The sequence below is a fragment of the Colius striatus genome, chromosome 12, assembly GCF_028858725.1.
Source record: "Colius striatus isolate bColStr4 chromosome 12, bColStr4.1.hap1, whole genome shotgun sequence".
Taxonomy (NCBI): Eukaryota; Metazoa; Chordata; class Aves; order Coliiformes; family Coliidae; genus Colius; species Colius striatus.
The window spans coordinates 11,523,432-11,546,222 of NC_084770.1; the positions used below are offsets into that span (position 1 = coordinate 11,523,432).

The 22,791-nt window shown below is 35.8% G+C and overlaps 1 protein-coding gene across 1 annotated transcript in view; it reads left to right on the top strand.

Moving 5' to 3' along the window:
• SLC9A9 (solute carrier family 9 member A9) overlaps positions 1-22,791 on the top strand; it is a 183,560-nt gene that overhangs the window by 116,620 nt on the left and 44,149 nt on the right. Inside the window, exon 13 of the mRNA XM_062005547.1 lies at positions 20,381-20,429. Coding sequence (XP_061861531.1) covers positions 20,381-20,429 — 49 coding nt within the window. The remainder of the gene's footprint in view (positions 1-20,380; positions 20,430-22,791) is intronic.

Sequence of the window (22,791 nt, forward strand, 5' to 3'; positions counted from 1 at the left end):
CATTATAGTGTTAGTCAAGACAAAAGACAGTATATAAGATCCTATTGTATATTATTGTCTCTGTATTATCCCATTTTTCAATGATTTGTTGTACTCTGTAACTTACATTGCAAAATTCTCACAGTGCTGACCAAGACTCCTAATATATCAACAGAGTATAAGGGAATACAACAACAGTTTTTAAATAGTAGCCACAGTAATAGTCCTCTGTAAAATCAATCTTTGTTTCAATAATAAATAGAATATCCATAATCTTCCATCTCTCCTCATAGAAATAGCATCAGATCTGCTTTTCTTTTTTTCAGTTAAAATTCAACTTAATGTAAGTATAATCTGTCACATTATTTTTAGAGGAAAGATGAAGATGTATCCTCAAAGATAATTACCAGATGACTTATTCCAGGCATATGTGTGGCTTAAGCAACACTTGCAAATTGTTGCCAAAACATATAGTAAGATATACTATCAAAACTAACTACATGCTACTGAAGTCTCCATTTCCATCTCTCATTTAATACAGCAATATCACTCAATCATCTTACAAGGCTGCAGAAGCCAACTGTACTGAAAACTTTTGTAAAAAGAAGCTTAAATGGATCTCACTAGTTTATTCAGGTTCACAGTTCAAGATCCTTCATTTAACAAATTATATAGAAACATCTGCTCCTACTTAAACTATGACTTCAATCAAGGAAAGGTTTTTAAAGCCTTGAAAATCTGACCTGCTAATAGTAAAATTTATATGTCTCCATAGATCAAAATACAGTTTTTAAAAAAATTCATACCAATCACTCTGATTATTTTACTAGTATATTTACCCATTACCTTCAAAATAACTCTTAAAATTCTTGACAAAGTCTGAACGTTTTTTAACTTTGATTTAAAAGAATGATACATACATATTCAGAAATTTCTTATTTATTTTACCAGTCTCCTTTTTTAGATACCTGAAACTCTGAGTTTCAGACAGTGTTGAGTGTTCTCTCCCTGAAAATCAGGTTCTCTTTACATGTTCCCAGTTGTCTGGCACAGTATCATAACAATTTTGTGCATGAAGACGTGTGCAGTCTGTTACAATGTAGTCAGCTGGCATTCTGAGAGCAAAATCATTTGCACCATGTTCTTAAATAACACATTGTCTTTTGGTTTATCTGAGAGTTACAACTAGAAAAAAAAATGCCTTTACTCCCCATGTGAAAAGGCTACAATACACTACTCTTGGCAGACAATGAGGAAACTTGCAGCAGTGTATGAGAATAGCATCATGATACATCAACAGCAAAACAGAGATAGCCATTTAAGCATGAGTTCACAGTCAAATTGAAGTATTCAATAAATGTGTCTTCAGAGATGTTGAGTATTATCTGCTAATGCTTTTGGATATATGTTTCTCTCCATTTCCCTTATTCTGATTAAAAATAGAGAGCTATATTTTACAGTAAACCTGCAATGAGAGGTTTGGGATAAAGGATTCTCCTTACAGGCAAAGCAAGAATATAAAGCTATTAATAAAACATGTCCCTTAAAAGCACTGTGCTAGGTATTAGGTCCTGTTTATCATCACCTCCCGTGTAAATGTTTGTCAAGGGATTGCCAGACTTTTTGTGCATCTCTTCTCAGCAGTTCTTCAGTAAATAAAGAATTTTTTATTCCATATCCAAAATAGATACTAAGCAGAATTGAATAGTAACTTTTAATCCTGTGCCTTTGGTATGTATTTCAGAACTGGCTATGTCTACATGCCTGGCTGCTCTTAAAAGTATGCAATCTCTAGTTCACTTAAAACAAGCATGAAGAAATCCCCTATCCAGATCTACAGCAATGTAGGAAATGAAAAGCAATTTACAGACTACACATACATGTATCTCTATGAAGCCACCAAAGTCAAAAGAGTTGTCTCAAAAGTCCTTCTGTTTATTCTTCATAGACTAAGTCAACCAACTCAAATATATACTCCTTTATAGGAGTTTACCTGTATCTATTTTGACAGTAAATCTGCATTGTATAACACTGAGAGAAAAAAAGAACACAGACCAAAAGTTGCAGAAAGACCTATTGGAGGACTTGTTACCTACTTATATAATATATATAGCTATTTTGGCAAAGCACTCTTTTTTAGAAGTTTTTGTACAGTTTTATTCTGATCTGTTGTTGTTCGACTTTCAGAAGTTCCAGCGTAAAACTGAAACAGGATCGTGAGGTTCCCCTGTGGTGTGGTTACAGCACCGTTTTGCAAATGAAAAGGGAAAAAAACGTGATAGGGCAGTATCCAAAACATTTTGAGAATCTAGATTAGCTCTTAATGCTTTTGAAATAAGGCCAACGATTTGACTGTATCACATCTGAAACACAAAATTGTAACTTTATTCAGTGTCATGACATAATATTTGGAAGATCAAAGCATCGCTGACTCCTAAACTCACACCTATTTCCATATTGGAAATCCAGTGAATACAATAGGAAATGAACGTTCAGCAGGAATCAGCACCCAGAAGTCAGGAGTTCAGCTGTGTTCAAAGAGATACTAGAGAAAGACAGTTGCAATGCCACAGTGGTAGTAGTCATCACTGCCAAGTAGGATACTTTGATCAAATTTGGTCTGTACTTTAAGCTTTCAAAGTTATTCTTTCTGCTTCCCAAAAGAAACCTTTCAAATTAAAAACAAACAAGCAAACAAAAAAATTCCACTAAAAAAAGGCCAATATAATGGGTCTGCTTTACGTAAAAAGGCAACAGTTGTGGTAAGAAATCTCAAGGGCCGAAATGGTACTAAAAATATGACTAAGCCTCAGGGTTCCGGAACAGGGAGTGCTGAACAGGAACTTTCCTGTTCCATAGTCTAAGAACAAAGGAGGATGCATTTTAGATGAAAGGATTAACAGATTGTTTTAGACAAGGTGGATGGTGCTGCCTATACTATATTTTTTCCAGCTATACATACAAATTGATACTAGGTTGGTTTTTTTTTATAGGTATGCAAATCTTTGTTGTTAAAAATCTGTTTGTTTCTGAGTTCTGCCAAAGTTCTGATTTGTCATCATCATTTGCTTGTAGCATCTAGATAGCTTTATTCACTCTCCTTTGTCAAATCAGTTAGGAGACAATTTTCTTCTTCAAGATTACATTTGTAGAAGTCTTTACAAATGGGATATATGGGAAAGGTGGTGATATAACTGGACTTTTATGTTACCATGCTTAGTTCCACAGAATTTGCTAAACAAAAGTCTTTGAACAATAACAAACTGGCTTTAAAAAGATCTAAACAAGACATAAGTAATGTTAAAACTCATGATTTTCATATCAGCCTCTATTTGCAGCATCTGCTATGTTGTGGGCACAATACTAGAATTGTGTATTGGTCAACACTGTTCTCAGTGATCAAACCATCACCAGAAACTGTTCAACTTGATTGGTAATTCCTCTCATGTAAGTCTTCTTCCATCACTACGGAGGCTGATATTGAGAAGGAAGCCTTTCAGATACTGAGAAGGGACAAAATCTGCAATAATCTGCTGCATGGGTAAAGGACAGACAACACCTCTCTCTGGTAGTTGGAGCTTTAAGAATAAGATCAAACACAGCAAATTCAGTCAGAGGTCACATAAGTCTCAGCCTTCAACTGACCTGAAAACATTTGCCTATGTTTGAAAACCTCCTGCTCCAAAGCTTCTTGAGCAAACTAGGTCCTTTTATTGCTTCACAGTAGGTGACTAAGCCCCCTCAACTCCTTACTGTAAATAAGTAGCAAGAATCTTGAGACTCTTCTAGCCGTGTTAAAACCTTCACGGTAACAAAGCCGTGTTAAAACCTTCAGGGTAACAAAGTAACTATTTACTGTAAATACAGAATTTTTTTAATAAAAAAGTAATTTTTAAACACATGTTGTGTGTCACTGCAAAGTCCTGTAGTTAAGTACATTGAAATTCAATGGAAACAAAGCTCCTAAGTCACTTTCAAAAGCATTAGACAGTTTCATGTAATGCTAAGTGGAGCAATGGCTTCTGTAATCATACTGGAGTGAGACAAGTCAATGGCACTGGAAAGAATGGTATCCTCACAGCTGATGTAGGCAGAGATAGTGCAGTCAACCAAGACAAGGAGGAGTGATCCTATTGCCTCCTTAAGAACCTCGTTAGAATATTATACTCTACTGACGAATTCTGCTTTGTTCCTATGGAAGAGCATGAGGTAATACATCTCCTTACAGTCATTTATTATGAACTAGATTCATGCAGCCATTTGATCTCCGCTGCTCCTCATTTATTCCTAAATTAAGTGGAAGCCTTGCTCCGAGTAAATGCCTCTTAGCTTTCCTTTTTCACCCTCACATAGGTGCACAAGGATTATTCCTCCTGAAACGTAGCTAGTCCTTGAGGTACTCTGAATGCAACAGCCAAGAGCATGTGTTTATATCTTCAGATTCACAATTCAATAGGTATAAATTATTATGAACCTACTTGTTTTGTTTGCTTTCCTTGGAAAACGTTTTTCTTTCATCATTTCTCAGGAGGAAGAAAAGTTAGTTCAGAAAAAGAGGATTAATTAAAGAACATTAATTTGTCCCAGCACACTCTGTCTTCTATAACTGTATTCCTTGGGATGATATTTTCTCTAAAGTCCTGGGACACAATTTAGTAAAAGTGAAGGATCTGTTGATTTACCATTGAAAATGGAATGTCAGCCTGAATATCTTCAACTGTAATTTGTGAGTGACCACAATATCGAGATAAACAGTTCCATTAAAGGAAATATGCTTTCAAGTACAATTATATTTGAGCACTTGGTACTTTCTATTATTTTGGTTTGGTTTTAGAATACTTATAATTAGTCTAACTGGTATTCCCTCCCAGTATCAGAAATAGCTCCAATAAACAAAGCTTGCTCTTTGTTTCTAGGGTCTTATTCCTCTTTAGCCATAGTACAGGAAGTATTTCAAATCATGCTGCAGTAAACACTCCTGTTGAGAGCCCAATTTTAGCCAAGCATCTTCAGCCCACAGAGTTCCTTTTAACCAAGATGCACTTTCAACAAAGACCACACTGTCTTTGCCTGGAAAATCTTTGGAATCCTAAACAAAACCTTCTGAAATCCAGAAACACCTGTAATTTAATGTAATAAATCTCACCATTAATGCTGCAGGTTTTTAAAAATAATTACTATCCCTAGTTGGCCAACTATCTGCACGTGTGAACATCTAAAGGACATTTTTCTTAGCATCTTTTATACTGATGATAGTTTGAATGTTCCTGCACTAGTAAACACTAATTGCATAAACATAAGAAACCACATTGCTGACTTCCAAGGCTGTCTTCATAATTAGAATATTACTGATTTATGTGCAGGCTCTTAGGTAACAAAATCTACATTGCTATTTAAAAGATAAGTTTCACATTTGTGAAGAACACCCTGAAAATTATTCAAATAAAACCAAAATACCAAGAAAGGTTTTATGTGAGTTTATGGACAGTCCAAATCAACAGTTCAGAGAAGACACTGTTGCATGATTATCAAAGGAGACTTATCTTCAAGAGACGTGTTTTTGCTGATGAGCCCCATCCTTGTTCTCACACACACTACAGGTACAACAGAAAAATAGTACTTTAGGGTTGACTTAGGAAAAGGCATGATTGTCAGTCAATCTCTGTCCACAGGTAGATGGGCAAGGAGTGGTTGAGGAAGACAGAGGAAGGGGCAGTTTTAGCTTCAGCTAGGAGACACTTTGCCACTATACATAACTGTGAGCATATTCAAGTTTGGTCAAGGGATCATTGTGATTAAGCATTTGAGTAATTTGCATGATAATTCATTGATTACTTGTGACATGGGTCAGAGCATAACATTAGATTCTGGTTTATCACTTTGCTCCCTTTGATCTCTTGAAGTAGCAAAGACTAAAATATCAGGTTAGATTCTAGCTGAAGTTTAATTTTTTTTTTAAATACAAGAATACTGCTAGATATGATACTTTCTCTCTGTCTGGTGCTCTTTGCCACCAGTTTTGGATTCGTAGGTTTGTATAGACATAGTGTGTACATAATATCTACAAGAAATATGAAATGATCTGATGTTCCTGACAAATGACATATTAGAGACATGCATTCTGCTTCAAACCCTGAGATGTTCAGCATCACACATGAAATTATCTATGAGCAAAGAAAACACTTCTTGGGGCAATATCCATACTGAAAGGGTTAACATAATAGCTGCTTTTATAATAGTAGCTAGACCATGATTAGCCTGCTAAATGCTATAAATCAAGAAGCAGTATGAAATTGTACATTAAATGTGTTGGATGTTATTATAAAAAGAGAAATTGGATCATTTCCTTTCATTTCTCTCTGAAACGAGAAATCATCCAGGTAATAAATCTCAGTGATCTTCTGAAATGCCTGTCATTTATTTGCAAGGTACTCTTCTGCTAAGATAAGGTGTACATTCGATCTCTCCGTTATTCACCATAGCATTTTGCCTGAATTATATTAAAGTTTATCAACATTTGTGCTTGATAACAAAATAGAAGACCAAAATACAGTGGACTCAGCTTTTCTGACACCAACTGTGAAAATTCTGGGAAGCTGTTGACTGGAAGATTTTATATTGCAATTGTGACTTGTACATGACATGTACCTGACTCCTGTTGTGCAGGTTTTCAAAACCCACCTGGACACATTCCTGTGTGACCTGATCTACGTGGGCTTGCTTTAAAAGGGAGGTTGGACTAGATGATCTCTAAAAGTCCCTTTGAACCCTGACCATTCTATGATTCTATGATTTTAAGTTTGCTAGGAATGAATAATAGCATGAATTTCCCACATGCCAAAGCCCTAGAATAGTTTATAGTTCTTTCCAGAAAATAGAGTAGAATCCATCCAGCAGTATTTGTGTCAAGTATTTTTTCTTTTCAAATACTCTGCCTTTGATATGTTGGAATATGCAAAAAAAAAAAAAAAAAAAAAAGTTTTCTTCCATTTCATACATTTTCTTTCTTCAATTAAGATGTACCTCTGTCACACAAAAGGTAGCTGCTACACGGCAGTCAACATGATGAAGTTGTTCAAACTACAAATAAGGAATCAAACAAAACTATCTGGAAACGCTGCTAGGAAATACCTTTAGAACAAAACTCATGATTTATTACTTTCTACCAAAATATGCCAAATTAATTCGGACCTTTATGTGGTACAAAATGTAGGTTCAGGTAGTATGCCTGAATCTCTGGATTCTTCATCATTCCCTAAGCTTTTCAAATCTCCAACCAAAAGGGATTTCTTACAAACGCAGTGTCAAGTCTCTGTTTTCATTTCAGACACAGCAAGAGAGAGCCCGTCTCTCTCTTGCCTACCTCATCAGCTAGCGGCATGGACTTGATGGTTTTCTTGCTCTGTCTCATTCAAGAAATTCTAGCCCAAACCCTGCCAGTTCTGCACATGTTTATATGTATCCATCAGATGAGGAAAGCAGAGAAGTCAGAAAATAATTTAAATTAACTGAACCAGGAAACAAGATAAAAATATTCTATAGACTAGTGATTAATGTGTTCAACTAGGGAAGTTTGAGTTCCTGTCCAGATAAATGTTTCTGTTTCATGTAAAATCAGTCATCAACTAAAATGCAGTAAGCTTCTGTGTAGTAAAGATCAGAACCCAGCTCTTCCAGTATCCTATTAAGTAGTCTACAGAAGAATGATTGCTGACACGCTTTCTGACTTAGTGACCCTTACATGTCTGTGTATTTTAATTTACTTAAGATCAAGCTTTTTAAAATACCAAAGATCATTCCTTTTTCCTCCTGAAATCAGTGGGACTAAATTAACTTACTTCAGTCTGACTGTCCTGTATGGATCTAAAGATCTCAGACTTTGTGTGACTAGCTCCCTTTTTAAATGGGCACCATTCGGGCTCCTCAGTGATTATGTTCCTTTTAAAACTGATGCTTGGGCATGATTTTACATTTCACTGATTCTAAAAGTATTAAGAAAACTTCTCAGCCAGTAAAATGAGTTGTGAAATCTGTTCAATTACCATGTCTTAAATTGCTGACCAAAAAAAAAGTAGCAGTATTTCCTCCTTTCACACCTTTAGAAATACTGGTTTTCCACACTGTTAAGCAATAAAATCATCCATTTACTTAAAATCAATACCCAAAGCCAGTGTGCAGGCTACATCCTTTCTCAGTTATGCTCAACGCAACACTAGGAAAAGACACAATGTACTGGATTCTCTGTCAGAGCACTTCATTGTATTACTCTAATTCTTTGAAATCTAAGTCATAAAGGCTGAATGCCATTTTGCTATCATGTACATTGAAAATCTGAATTCTAAACAAGTGACAAATTCTCCAATTTAGATTAAGCAAACGTCACAGTTTTCAATCCAATTTATTACATATACCTCAACTACACTTCTATAAGAGAAAGAAGATACGTGTCCCCAAAAGTATCAGTGATATATTTAAAATGTAAAACTAATTGATCTTTTCTGAGTTTCACAGCATCTCTTGCTCTCCCTGGGGTATTTCCTACTACACTCTTAGTTGTACCAAACTAAACAGACTGTCAGCAATCATTCTAAGAAAGTAAACAACACAAAATTATTTTTAAAAAGCCTAATTTATTGATGATTTTGTCAATACATGTTCACTCTTGACAAAAGGAAGGGTTCTATTTTAGAGAGCTTTTAATAAACCAGCTTTTGTGATTTGCAACTCAACTTCTGTGTACATACTCTCTCATGTTATACCTCAAACACAAGGCAAATCCTTCAGATTTAAGAAGGATTGTATCACAGTATTTACTGATTCATTAGGATGCATTAGACTTGCCTTTCAGTTATCAAGTTTTCTTGCTATGTTCAGTAAGGTAGGAACCTGAAGCCAACGTCAAAATATCTGGTATTTATGAATAGACTGACAGAACTATCACATATGCCTGGAGTCACTAGCCACAGAGAATTACTTAGAGCCCCAGGGAAGGTGAGTGGCAATGAATAAATGGGGACAGATCCTCTGCTAGTGTAGGCTGTCATAACCTTCATTTCTTTTTCTTGGCCTGTAGGCAGAAATATAATATACTTTGGCAATCCCCGATTGAGGCAATTTCTCACTCTACTTTCTCACTTTGCCTCTTCATTATCTCATGCAAGCTATCGCTTTCAGTGTCATCACTGCTTGAATTCAGATGTTGCCTTGTAGTTGCTATATACAGTAGTTTTATTCTCATTTTTACATGAAGGCAAAAGCACAATGGGAATAGGGTCTGTTTCTTAACAATAATGTAGCAAACACCTTCCAATACACTTCAAAGCAACACAAGCAGCATAAATAAAACTACAAGTCTTTAGAGCACACTCCCTATCTCATCCTCCCAGCACTCCTTCTCCACTGCTCTCATTTTAAATGGAAACCAACTTCAACTGGGTGCTTCAGGCTTTACAATCAAGCTGTACATGGTTTTAAGGAGGAGAAAGAAAATTCTAAAAACCCTGGAAGCTTTGAAGAGTGTCTCCAAGTGCACTTGTAAAAAGATAAAGGCTTTAATTAATTAAAACGAAAGTGTTTTATCAACCTTAACTACAGTGTCACAGTTCACATGTGCTATTCAACCAGGCAGTGACTAATTCTCCTCCTGGGTGCTTAAAAAAGTTTTCCAAGGACTGCAGCAGGCAGCATGAAAAAAAATCTCAAAGAGAACTCTCAGCAGACCAGACAAGAATGCCAATTCAGTTCATTACCAAAAGAAAACAGAAAATTAAGATTTTTTTTTTTACTCGAGATGCATGGAATTAGCATAATAAAGAAGTTTGTAGCCACAGTTGACTTGCTGACACAAAAGGAAAAAAGCTAGCATTCATATTTGAAACCTTTCCTTTCCCAGAATCTTCACAAATACAAAATAAGTGCTTGATACTTCCTAAATGCTGCTGAATACAATATGACTTAATGTAAATGTATGTGTAACTTAAATTTCACCTACGTTACAGCAACAAACCTGGGCTTCTGTATCATTTACAGCCCACTTCAGCTGCTGTTCTCTCCAAGTGAATGAGTATATTACAAAGTCATGCATATTTAAAAATTAGAGACTACTGTTGAAGACTGAAAAAAATAAGCTTAACATTTGTATTTAGGGTACTTTCCAAACTCTAGAAAAGGACCTTACAAATAAGTACAGTTCGTATAGCTCTGGTAAACACAGCAACTAAGGTAAAACTATCTTTGTTGCTGTTGTTGTACAAGTAAAATTCTCCTGAAAAATGAAACGGAAAAAAATCCCCCAAAGCTGAACAACATTCTATCAAAGCCACGCACGGCTCACTGTGAGACTAGAACTTACACTACCATGGATGACATCTGGTCCAAATTTGTCAACTGCACCAGAAAATATTTTTTTCTCTCTGGAACTTCTCCAGTACAAAGAGCTGGAGAGAGTGTCTATGAGCATGCACATTCATATAAATGAAGCTTTTTGCACTATCTAGCATTGTAAACAGTGCATCTACAGATCAGCACCTACTTTGGAGACAATAAGACCTTATACGAACAAGCTTAAATATTATTTGAAACAGACACATAAGATCTAAAGATATTGCCCAAAACTGGTAAAGACAGACAGGTTTCTAAAGGAAGGAGTATATTGCAAAAGCATATTTAAAATCAGTTGAAATCTACACTAGCTAAACGGTGCAATTATCGGACCAAGATTATACTGGAAGGAAACAATTTCATTAAAAACAAAGTGGAATGAGATAAACACTTGCATATAGCCCCTGTGTCAAAAATATCATGACACTTCAATTGATATTTACCATATCAGGAGCATATTGTTATTGAGAAGCAAAATGTCAAAAAAGAAATGAAAATTTAACTTCTCCATTAAGCAGTTTTAGACCATTGTCTTCACAAATGGCACTACTGTTTATCCAGCTGTATTTAAAGTTGCTTTAAGGAATGTGAGAACTGGTTGACAAGCTACCTGCCATGAAAGCCGTCACTGAGCTTTCCATTTAGCATGCTCTTTACACAAGCAGTTTGTAAATCAGCTGCATTGCTTCAGTTCATATCTAATACCCAGTTTGAAATATATTCACCTAAGTTCTGTCTGAACTGCTTAGAATAGAGGAAATGATAGCAAAGGCTCGAACAGAATGTTTAACCCAAGGCTCTTTGAAGCAAGTATACAGTATGTTGGAGAACATACCTTCAAATATACTCTGTACAATTCTCTTATCAAAGGCTAAATCAAAGTATCATTTCTCACTTCTTGAAATGGCAGTGAAATGGCCTTTAAAGCAGAGGTCATTACGTGTATAAGTAAATACACTGCAGTTGGTAATCTGAGTAAGCATTGATAGGATTTTTTCGTGCTTACTCAACTGGAAAGTAAAAATTTTAGGATAGAGTGGTCAGCTTTAACTTAGTCATATAAGTATAAAAAATATCTCTGCTATGAAATAAAAAAATGCTTTTTTATTTTATTGTTTATTTTTAGATCAGATGCATACTCAATTTTGCCAACTCTGGGCATTCACTTTCTTTTTACATTTGAAATCACAAATCAGTCTCTATAAAGGAAGAACCTAAGGAAAAGTCTCAGCCTGAGTGAATTGTCAGGTACTCAAATGGAAGAGTTTTGCCTTAACTTTCATTATCTGCATTGTCAACAATTATTACTCTTCTAGTTTTAATGGCAGAAACACCTCTGCACAATGCCAGTAGCATTTATTCAGCATGTTTTGGTTGTAGCATACATTTAGCTTGACCAGCATTACTCTTCACTTACAATGGCTATGCACAGAATTGCTCCTGGTACCAGCTTTATGTGACAAATTTCAAAAGTGTATGCAAAAAATGAAGTGCATGATGTGTTTTTTCCCCATGTTTTGAGCCCAGGGAACTTAGAATTGGTCATCTCATTATTTAGACTAGTGCCTCAGGAGCATTTAATGTTTTACTTCGGGTTAATCACATTAGCAATAATGTAATGCATCTACAGTGGCCTGGGCTTCTTTCCAAAGTTGTGTCGTTTACGTTCAAGGAAAATAAAGGCACAGACACCTAAAGTGATTCACAGAACAAACGTTTTACCACTCTAAAAATCATTGACATAATTCACTGGAGTGAACTGTTACTTCTGAGCCAAGAATTAAGATGTCCTCATCTGTAGGAAACTATCAAAATACATCTGAGCCCAGCTTCTTTTCCTCACACAGATCTTTTGTAAAATTAGTTCTCATTTTTCCTGGCTGGCAAAGCTCATTACTAGTCTAAGTAATATGTCAACAAAATGGCCTAATTCCTGATTTATTTATTTTTTTTGAAAGCTGTATTCGTCTCCATAGAGTTCATAAAAGTAGCAAATAGGACATTTGCTATGTGCAAAAGTGATACTTCTTGTAATGCAATGGTGATTGTCTCTTTGCATTAACTGAAAATGCATTTTTAATAATGTTCAGTGGGGGCTTTATTAAAATAGTTTCAGAATTGTGTACAGAGCATTAGATCTACAGATTTTTTTCACAGCACAAGGAACAATAATGGCAATAATACTGAATTTCTTAAAGTATGTGGAGTCTAATCAATATTGTGGATTTTGTAATGCTTATTGAACAGAGAGTACATTTGTGTGTCTATTCCTCTCCATTTTGTAACATCTTAAGTTAAAGCAAAAAAGCACTTATCATTACCATTAGGTCTCTCTCTCTGCATGATCACTTGTCAGTAAGAGAAATCAAAACTTATCTTATTTGTTGCTGGTTTGGGTGAAGTTTTCTCCTGAAACACAAAGAGTTTGAATGGGAAGTATTAGTCACCTCATGACAGTCTTTGCAACTCAGTGTTGTAGTCCAATAATCTTTCAAAAGCTTAACTTAGCTGGAAAGTACTGGGTTGGCACTCAAAAGAAATAATCTCTTTGCTATCCTAAACCAATGCTTCATCAGTGCTATAATTTGATATAACGGGATTGTCCTATTCTAGGAGTCCCACCCTCCTATCTAAGACATAAAATTCACATGAAAGCTAAATGCATCCTTAGCGAGAATGTGATAATTGCACTATATATCCTAGCTACTATCATGCACATTCCTCATGTCTGAACATTTCTTGCCATTTTTAAAAAATGTATCACGTTACATTGTTTTTCATGTGTTAGTATTTTTTCGGTTTCTCTAATTGCCATGTAGTATATGCCTGAGTGATAAGACCTTGTATCCACGGTTTTCTCCAAAGGTATCTGCATCTCAATTGAATCTGAACAGATTTTTTTTTTTCCAATTTAGGACAAACCGAATTTTCAATAATTTTGTAACATTTTAATATTAAACATTGTACTGGTAGCATGAGAGTTTCATTTCAGAATGCTTCTGGTGGATAGAGTTGTCTCAGTTTTGGATTTGCTGAAGGTTTGGGGTTTTTCTGTAGTTGAGATGAAAAATAGAAATTTAGGATTACAGTCCTTTCAAGTTTCCCATAATTCTATGTCTGATTGTTCTACACATCATCACCTACCTGTTTAATTAGTAAAAAATGTAACTGAGAAGAGCAGTGACTATTAACCAACTATGGGCATGCAGCTTTATGACAGTGTTCTGGGCTTTCTGCTCTTCAAAAAAGAGACAGTTTATAGACAGAATCTAAATGCTAGAAAAGCAGACATTGAAGTGCTTGCCTTTTTTTCTATAGATCTTAGGTTTTACATAGCTGAGCTGCATAAAACCATTTCCCTGAGAACACAGCAAATGACAGCAACACCAGGAAGTGCCATTCACTAGTTAATGAAACCCACACCAGATGAGTGATGCCAGTGCAATGATAAGTGAAAAATTAAAATGACCACCACATCCCTGTATAGCTCAGGAATGCTGAGAGACGGCACAAGTATTAAGGGAAGGCTGTTTGGAAACACTGGGTGCTGGTCTAACTTTGCACCTTCTGAAGTCAATGGCACCAGTGCCATCGGCTTGAATGGGAGCCGTTAGGCCCATGCTGAGTGCTGGAAACCTCCCCTCACACTGCAATTCAGTCTACACAAAAACCGTGGGGGGCATTTTAGAAAAAGGAAGGATGAAGAAAAAGTGCTCTTTTGGGCAGAGGGAGGGAAATGGCTGACACACAAGCACACGATGTACAGTCCAGCCCTTACTAAGAAACAGGGAACAGAACAAAGCTTTGCAGAACTGCTCGAGGGATCTGAATTTTACCAGATCCCTAGCAAAAATAATTGCATCTGAGACATAAAGGATATAAAAAAAAGGAAGAGTCATGGAGTTTTCCACATACTTTAAACCATAAACATTATTAATCTGAATTTGGACTCCTAAAAATGTCATTTTATGAAAGGCTTTTCTTCACTCTAAGGCAGGAATAGAAAAACAAAACATGCAAGTGAATTGTTACTCAGCAGTTATAAACAGCAAAGCAGAAGGTGATAGCTGGATCATGTAGCACAGTGCAATGAATGGTACAGGAATAACATATGACTATAAGCATGTATAAATAAGAAAACTAAAATTAAAGGGAAGATCAAAAATGAAGGAGGAAATAGAAAGTAAAGTGAAGGGAGTTTCTAATTTGCAGCAATGTGTTGCAAGTTAGACCTGCTTAATTAGCTTTAAGGAGTACATCTCTAGAGCAAAGGAAGTGTGCAGAGTGGATTTTGGCAGTCAGTAACTGCTATTTTTCTCATTTGATATGGAATTCAATGTAATTCATGTAATTACTATGTCTTTTTACATAAACACACAACTTGAGTTTCCCATTCAGCTAGATTCGGTGTAATAAGCCTGCATATGTTAATGTAATGAACAATATAACAAATACCTCTTATTATAGACTAAGAATCCACTCCAATAATCTTTCCTTAAACCTGAAAACAACTCCCAGTTCTTACATTGTCACATGGAAATGCATGCTATTTTGGTTGCCACTAACCTTCGAGATTATTTTATTCCCATTCTATTTACATACACTCATATCACAACAGATAACGATTTCTAAAAATTCCACAGAAGTTAAATGATGCTCGCTTTAGTCAACTTCTGTTCATATTTTTATGCAAGAAGCCCAATTCCTCACTACAGGTATATCCACATAGTACAATGACATTCATAATCTACTGTGTGTGCCAGAAGCGTAAAAGAGACATAAATCACTGCTTCTCAGAACTCCTGAGCTGGAGTGCCCTGCTATCATGTTTGTGACACATTTGATACGGCATTCTGCCATACAGAAGTACTTTGTTACTTCCAAGTGACCAAAGCTCTGATAGCCAGATAAAATCAGATTAACAGAATAGAGAATCAGATACCAGATATCTGAAGATCCAGCTCATTGTTCAAGTTATTATCCACAGAAGTGAATGATGTAGATCTAAACCATCATCTATTTTTAAATTTTAACATTTTACTGCACACAGCTGCTTAGCTGTAGAGAAGTGATTGGTAAAATTTTATGCAGTGAAATTATCCACAACTTCACAATCTTTTTGATACTTAAGAGATGGGAATTTGTAGCTCTCTTATCAAGCCCTACAGTTCTGTCTTCAACCTTATCTTCTGTTTGCATTTATGCATTATCTTCATACATCACAGTCTTTCTTTTCTTGGGATGCATTTATATGGTTACCATGCTGATTTAATTGCCAACTCTACAACCAAGTAGTTCTCCATGTGTCCACCAAAAATAGTCTATAGAGCTTGACTGTAGGACTAGTATTTCACAGTAGCATTTCCCCCTAAAAATTATCTTTCCAGTTTTATGAAATTACAAGTTAAAATGTTAAACTGTGTCACACTTCTCTTACACACATGATTCTACAGGTTTAAAATCATACTGCCTGTTCCATTTTAGTATGTTGTGTACTATGAGATAGAAACGACATGACAAACAGCTGACGTAACGATTTGGAAGCATCACTTACCTGATAATTTATTTTAATCCTTCTCAGCGTGAAATTAAACTGATTTGTTCTTTCTGCTGTGAGACAAATGACTATTCTTGCTCTAAACTTAGTGTTTTCATTTATTAACAAAATCAGCTTGAGCTGAGGTTTGAAGATCTATACTCCTGCCATAATTTGCCATATAAGAAAAGGAGATGTTTTTGACAGCATCAGTCCACAGCAATAGCAATCTCAAAGCAAAAGCAAATTTTAGGTGTCAGGTTGTTAGGAATACACATCACACTTACTGCCACATGGACAAGAATAATGGCCTGAGCAATCATTATTCATCCTGAAGGGTTTTTTTAATTTCAATTGTAATGATTTATTAGAGATAGTGAAACAATCTTTTTTGGATTTTGCTCATGTTTCTAGTCTTTACAGTTAATAATTCTGTACTGAATGCAGTACACTGATGATGGATAGCTACAAGCTTCAGATTTATTCATGCAAAAATATTCAAGATTCCTGTTGCAAATGCTGCTTAATGGCCATCTTTGAAAATTGGGTTATAAATCACTTAAAAAAACCTTCCCAGTATGTGCAGTTTTTGAGAGACAAGCTGAGGCTGAGACTGTTTTAGTTAGTGAGACAGCCAGTGGAAGGCTGAAGCAATTGCACTGAGGTGACTTCTTCCAGTAAACTCTTTGACAAGAGAAGTCAGTTTTGTTATTGTTTTACAGCAGCACTCCTAGGGCTCTAAACAAAATTACAACTCTCCTAGGCTAGATTTTTAACAAATATAATGAAGGATTGCACTTAGAGCTAAAGACACAGAAGATATGAGCAATGAGGGGGAATAAATATTATGCCCATTTTATAGTATGAGGCCAGAAACAGAAAGAGATTCCAGACTTTTCATCTGTTGAATTGTGTTTGTTTCACCATTGATCAAGAAAAGGAAGTAGAGAGGCTAATTCTGACTCTTACCTGACAGCTCTGTAATATCACGTTCTATCAGACATGCATTCACCATTATGCACTTAGATGAGGGAAGATTGTTACTCACATTAGGAGACATTTTTCCTGTAAACTTTCCCAAGCCTGATGGTTTGTTCATGAAATCATTAGCTGCATTAGATAATACACATATCAACAACTGTTTCATGAGGCTTCCTTGGTGCTTAAAATTGAAGGATGTATAACAGCACAATATGACCAGGACAGTGGATAGTGCCCATATCACTCTCAGGACAGTATTTGTGACACTGCTGAGAGGTGTGGTATGAAACCACCTCAGTTTCAGGTGGCCAATGAAACCAGGCTTCCCAGGTTTTTTGCACAACAATAAAATTGATCAGTCATTAAATAAAAAGGAGATGGAATCAACATGCTTTCAGAATACATTTTCAAACAAAAGCAGCTGCTTCACATGGAGCAAAGCTAAGCAGTATGAGGTATATGGTAAGTGAATACTAGACTAGCTGGAAATGCAAACAAGATTCAATTTGCATGAACTCATCTCCATTCTGCAACTACAGAAAGCCTATCCAGGCCCAGCAGTAGAATTTCAGTAATTAGAATTCACATTTTGGAGAAATATCTCTATTTACAGATTTCTTGGCACATAAAGGGAGAGAGGACTGAGAATCACACTTGTAAGTATAAATACCAAAAATTCTACTCTGTGTGCCTAGATCCTCACAAAGATATGAGTCTACACTTTTCTATGGCTTCATTGTAGAAAGCAGAGATTTTATCCTACAGTGTTGACTTTGTGATGATTTGAAGTGAGGGAACTGAGTGTGAAATACCTGAATAGTGATTTACTACTCTGTATGCCTATGGATTAGGTTTGTATTTCTTACTACCGGTTCTCCTGACAATATAGGATCTATCTTTCCATCCATTTTCATTTCAAACTACATAAGGAAAGATGTCATTGACTGCTTTGCATTCAGTGACAAATTCCTCCTGTTATTACCAAATGTATTCTGACTTGCTAAAAAAAACATTGCACTTGATAGCACACAGGGATTTAAATACCATCAACTGTAAAGGGTGCTTTTGCAGACGAATGCACAGTTCCTAGCAATGCTTAGCCAGAGACATGCTGAAGTCACAAGCTTCGCTTCCAGATTTTGAATAAATCAACTCTGAACAACCTCTGAATCCATGTTTTAATCCAGTCATTTCTGAAAACAAACAAAAAAAAAAACCCACACATCATACCATCTTCATGAGTATTTTCGTAGTGATTATCTTCATATGTGCCAAATTATAGTAATCTAGTGTAAGCCAAATAATGCAAAATGGCTCACTATCTCTGTAACTATAACAATCAGAAATTATACATGCAGAGAGGCTTAAGCATACCACAAATTCTGCAAAAAGCTGTAAACCCATTTTTTTTCTCTATGCCAGTGGATTCCTGTTGTCAACTTAATTACTTAGTAGTTATATCACTGTTACTGAAACAATACCACAGCCAGAAATTCTGGTTCCTGTTAGCCCCATTGTCTACCCTTTTTCGCATTTGTTATTACAGTCCTTTTAGTCTTAGGTGAAATGTTTTCTGTTGTCATAGCTCATTCTGTAATAAATGCATCACAATTCCAACAGACAATCAGTTAGAAGTGGCAGTTTCTTAACTGCACTAAGTTCAGAACTGTATGAAGGCTAAATTACTTCTGTCCCAGAAGACTGATTCTTTGAGGTCAAGTCAAGCTCATTAAGGAAAAGAGAGTGTGGGGAATTTTGTGCTGTATCCATCATACATAAATGCTTTGATTTTTTTTTTAATTTCCAGAACCATGCAGTCCCTTAGATATTGTACTGCTGGTATTTTAATGTATTGGCCAAGTAGCGCTGAGAGTGAACAAACCTAGTGAATAAGTGTGATCTAATAAACAGAGCATGTAATTGCATTTAGCAGACTGGGATTCTCTTTCTGATTTCTGACCTGTTTTATGAGTTTGGGACCATCGCACCTGCTATTTGTGCTATTGTTTCAGCCTTCACATCTCACTTACTGTACTTAACGCATACACTCTGCAGTACAAGAGTCTCACACTGCTGTAATTTTACAATGCTGAGCACAGATAAGGCCCTAGACACCACTGTTCTGTACTTGACAATAACAAATCCAATGTCAGATAGATGGTTAAGCCTCTGTGTAATGTTTCTTTTTCTTTTCCCATGTAAATGTTTCCATTTTAATGAAATAGAAATTACCAAACTTGCTTTACTCCAAACTAATGAATAAGGTTTGTGCCATCAGTAGCTTTTTCTAGCAATTTAAAGGAAAAACAGGACAAAAAAAAAGAAAAAGAACTATTCATTCTATTTCCTTGTTGAAACAGTACCTATTTCAGTATTTTTTATACAAAGATAGAAACATTTATACCTGAAGGACTCAAATTTGTTGAAGCTCAGGAGCTATGATAGAAATAAACGTCTTTTTTTCCTTCCATTCCATATTTACATATAAAAAGCATCTACTTTGCATATAGTTCCCATCATTGTCTCTGACTGAATAACAGTGTGTGCATAATATTTACAGGAAAGAATGCTGAGGTGGGTAATTGTTAAAATTCAATATTATATTAAAATGTTTTGATATTTTATTACCAAAAGAAAAAATAGACTCAAGAAAGAAGACTGCCAGAAAACAGTAAGCCAGCTTTAATATCTAGTGCAAGAGTACATTTTCATGGCATCAGTAAGTTTTGTATTGGGTTGGTGGACCTGATACTATGTGGAAACTTGGAAGGCATTCAAGAGCTGTTGGTCACCCAAGCTGTGGGCTTCAGATTCCAGTGACAAGTTTTGTTATTCATCATCCCTCACTGCTCTCCTTCCTCTCTTGGGGTGAACATCAGCACAAGCATCTGTCATTCAACTCATAACATTTCTGTGCTGCATTTCTTCTCAATTCTGAGTACCAGCCATATTCAAAACATGTCAATTCTTCCACCACATTGCTTTTAACAGTCAATTTTTTTTTCCTGTCCATATTAGTAAAATGCCATCCAGGTTTTCAGCATTTTGCATATTGCAGTCTCCACTCCCTTCTGTACCTTGTGCACTAGGTAAAGCCCTTCTCAAATGCTACAAGCTATCCATAATATAGCACAGTCAAGATTAGAGTCCTGCAGTCCTATCCTCTATATACCTAACTTCAGTTCCTCCTCAACACCTCTCTTCTGCCAGTAATTAAGGATTTCATAGCACAAGTTAATGACTTAATTGTCTCTTCCCAGATATGGAAAAGAGATAGGGTAAACATCTGATCTCAGGTGTTATGAGTGGGTTTAAAAAGTATCTCATTTCCTAAAAACTTAAGAACTTCCTTGATTAAAACCATGATCTTACTGTTTTGCCAGGTCTTCTCTACTTTTCTCACCTAGCAGGAAATGAGTGGCACAAGAGGAACATTTCTATCCTTAAAGCTCTCTAATATACATCAGATCATTATCATGTGTCTTTGGGCTTGGGTTTTAACAGAGTCGGCGTAGATCCAGATGAAGATCTGAAAGCAGAAGCTGCAAGCCAGGTATGTCAGCATTTTAGACATATACACTGAATCAAAAAACCATTCAATTGTTGGCAGATCATATTTGACAAAAACAGTGTTATGCTTAAACAGAAAATGCTTAAAACTGGCAGGTTAAAAACCAAAAGAAGCTGCAGAGTATCTTTGATTGTACAAGGTACAAAGGGAGAAGGGTTGGGTTTTTTTTTACAACGTGCACACATCCATGAAAATATTGTAACTATAAATGTTACAGAGTTTTGAAGGAAATTATAAATAAATGCAAAGATATCATGAGAGGTCTAATAAGCAAAATAATAGAAGAACTGCTCTGATAAATCCCAATATTTATCACCTTTTATGGAAAGAGGCATCTCAGAACAATGTTTAATCCCCTGGAATAAAAAGAGAACAATGTGTGATGTTCCATTTTACTAGGCCAGGTTTCTGAAACTCTTTTTCAGTTACTTTTCACATGGAAACCTAAGTACATAGTGAATTTGAAAACTTTAAATGAAAGCAGGCTACTTAACAAGCTGCAGTTGTTCATCTGTCACCTACCCTTTTTTGTCATACATTTATGGCATTGTTTCAAACACAGGGCTGACTGAAACACCAGTAGCAATCTACAGAGTCAATACACAGAGGTATAACCTGTGCTTCAGTACAGAAATAGGAACAGCAGTACAACTAAGGAGAAACAAGGCTACAGTTGACAATTTGCCAAAGCATAAGGGGAAAAAAGTACGTTCCTGTTTCTAGGTAATGCCATCCCATGCACTCTCAGACTGCACAAATTTAACTGAAATTGAAATCATCCAACAGTAATATAAGTATAGAAAATAAGTTAGGACAAGACATGAATAAGACACTGTATTCACTTGAAAATACATTAAAACTGAATGTAATTGAGATGCTTAACTGTCCTGATGTTTCTTTGAAAAAAACAGGTAAATAATTTTATTCATATCTGACCATATCCTTAGTTTTACAACTCAGTTGCTACTAAAAAGGCTGGCATAATGTTTTGTTGCACCATGCCAAGATACTTACTTATTTATTCTGGGTCTGAGGGGACTAATCACTAATATCACTCCCCTAAGCACCTTTGGAGGAATTCCTGCAACGTCTCTGCCCAAATTCTGATGGAGGTCAGGACACAGAACTTTAATCTTAATCTATTCTTGACTGAATTTTAAAAATACATCATTTCTGAAATTTTCTACTTTGCAGGGCTCATGAATTATTAAAGATCAGAGAATGCTGAATGCAGTATAAAACTGACTGAATGCATGTTTTGTGAAAACTTTATTTCTTCAGAAGTCAATAGGCATCTAATTTTCTCCTTCTATTAAAAATGAAAATAATTATGTATGTGAATAACAATAACACATCCAGTGTCCCAGCTGTGCTCTGTGAATTAACACCTATCTCTGTTGACAAAACTCAGCAACAGAACATAGAAGGTGTAAATAAATATAACACCTTTCTTGCCCTATCATGTTCAAGTCACCATTCCTTACAGTGGTAAATTTTAGTTTGGAATATAATTTTGCAGATCTGACTATCCTTTTTCCTCCCTGTGGTATTTTATGTTCATTTTTCTGACTTCTCTTTACTTGATATCTAAATTTGTCACTAATTCAGATCTTTGATGCATTCTCTGTAGCCCACTTTGTTTTAACCCAATACTTATCACTGTTGTTTATGTCAGGTTCTTTCTTTTCATTTTCTTTTTCATCTCATCTCTCACATTCCTCTTCTCCTTTGTTATCTTTTTTCTATCCCTTTATTTCTAATATGATGCTTTTATTTAGTTTACCTGTTTTTCATTTTCTTCTCATAGTGTGTTTTCAGAGTGAAAGCAGGTTTTTTTCTTGCATGTATCCCTAGATGAGTAACAAAGTGCCAGCATCTCTCACTGCCAGTTAAAGGTCACGCCCAGACACACTTTAAACCATGTGCCAACTCTCAGTGCTGCTAATTGAAGCTTCAGGGGATTATACCAGAGATAAGAACTGAATATCTTCTCAAGAATAAGATGTTTAAAAGACTGCAAAGTTAATTGAAAATAAGGCTCCTCCCTTCTCAGCCAGAGTATTCAGCCAGAATAGGGAAGCCACAAGCTCTGTTGCAATTTGAATTTCTCTTCTCTGTAACCATCTAACTACAGGACACATTGGATCTTGTTGTGGAAACCTCTCAATCTGTATCTGCTACCACACCTGATTTTTTTTACAGGCAGTAAAATCCTTAAACATGTTTATTTCCATGCCTGTCCTTCCCTTTCTCATCTCTATCCCTGTCCAGCCGAGCCCTTCACCCTATTTCAGTGTTCTTGTTCTGACCTAACACAGACCTCATCTGTCATCACACTTTCTTC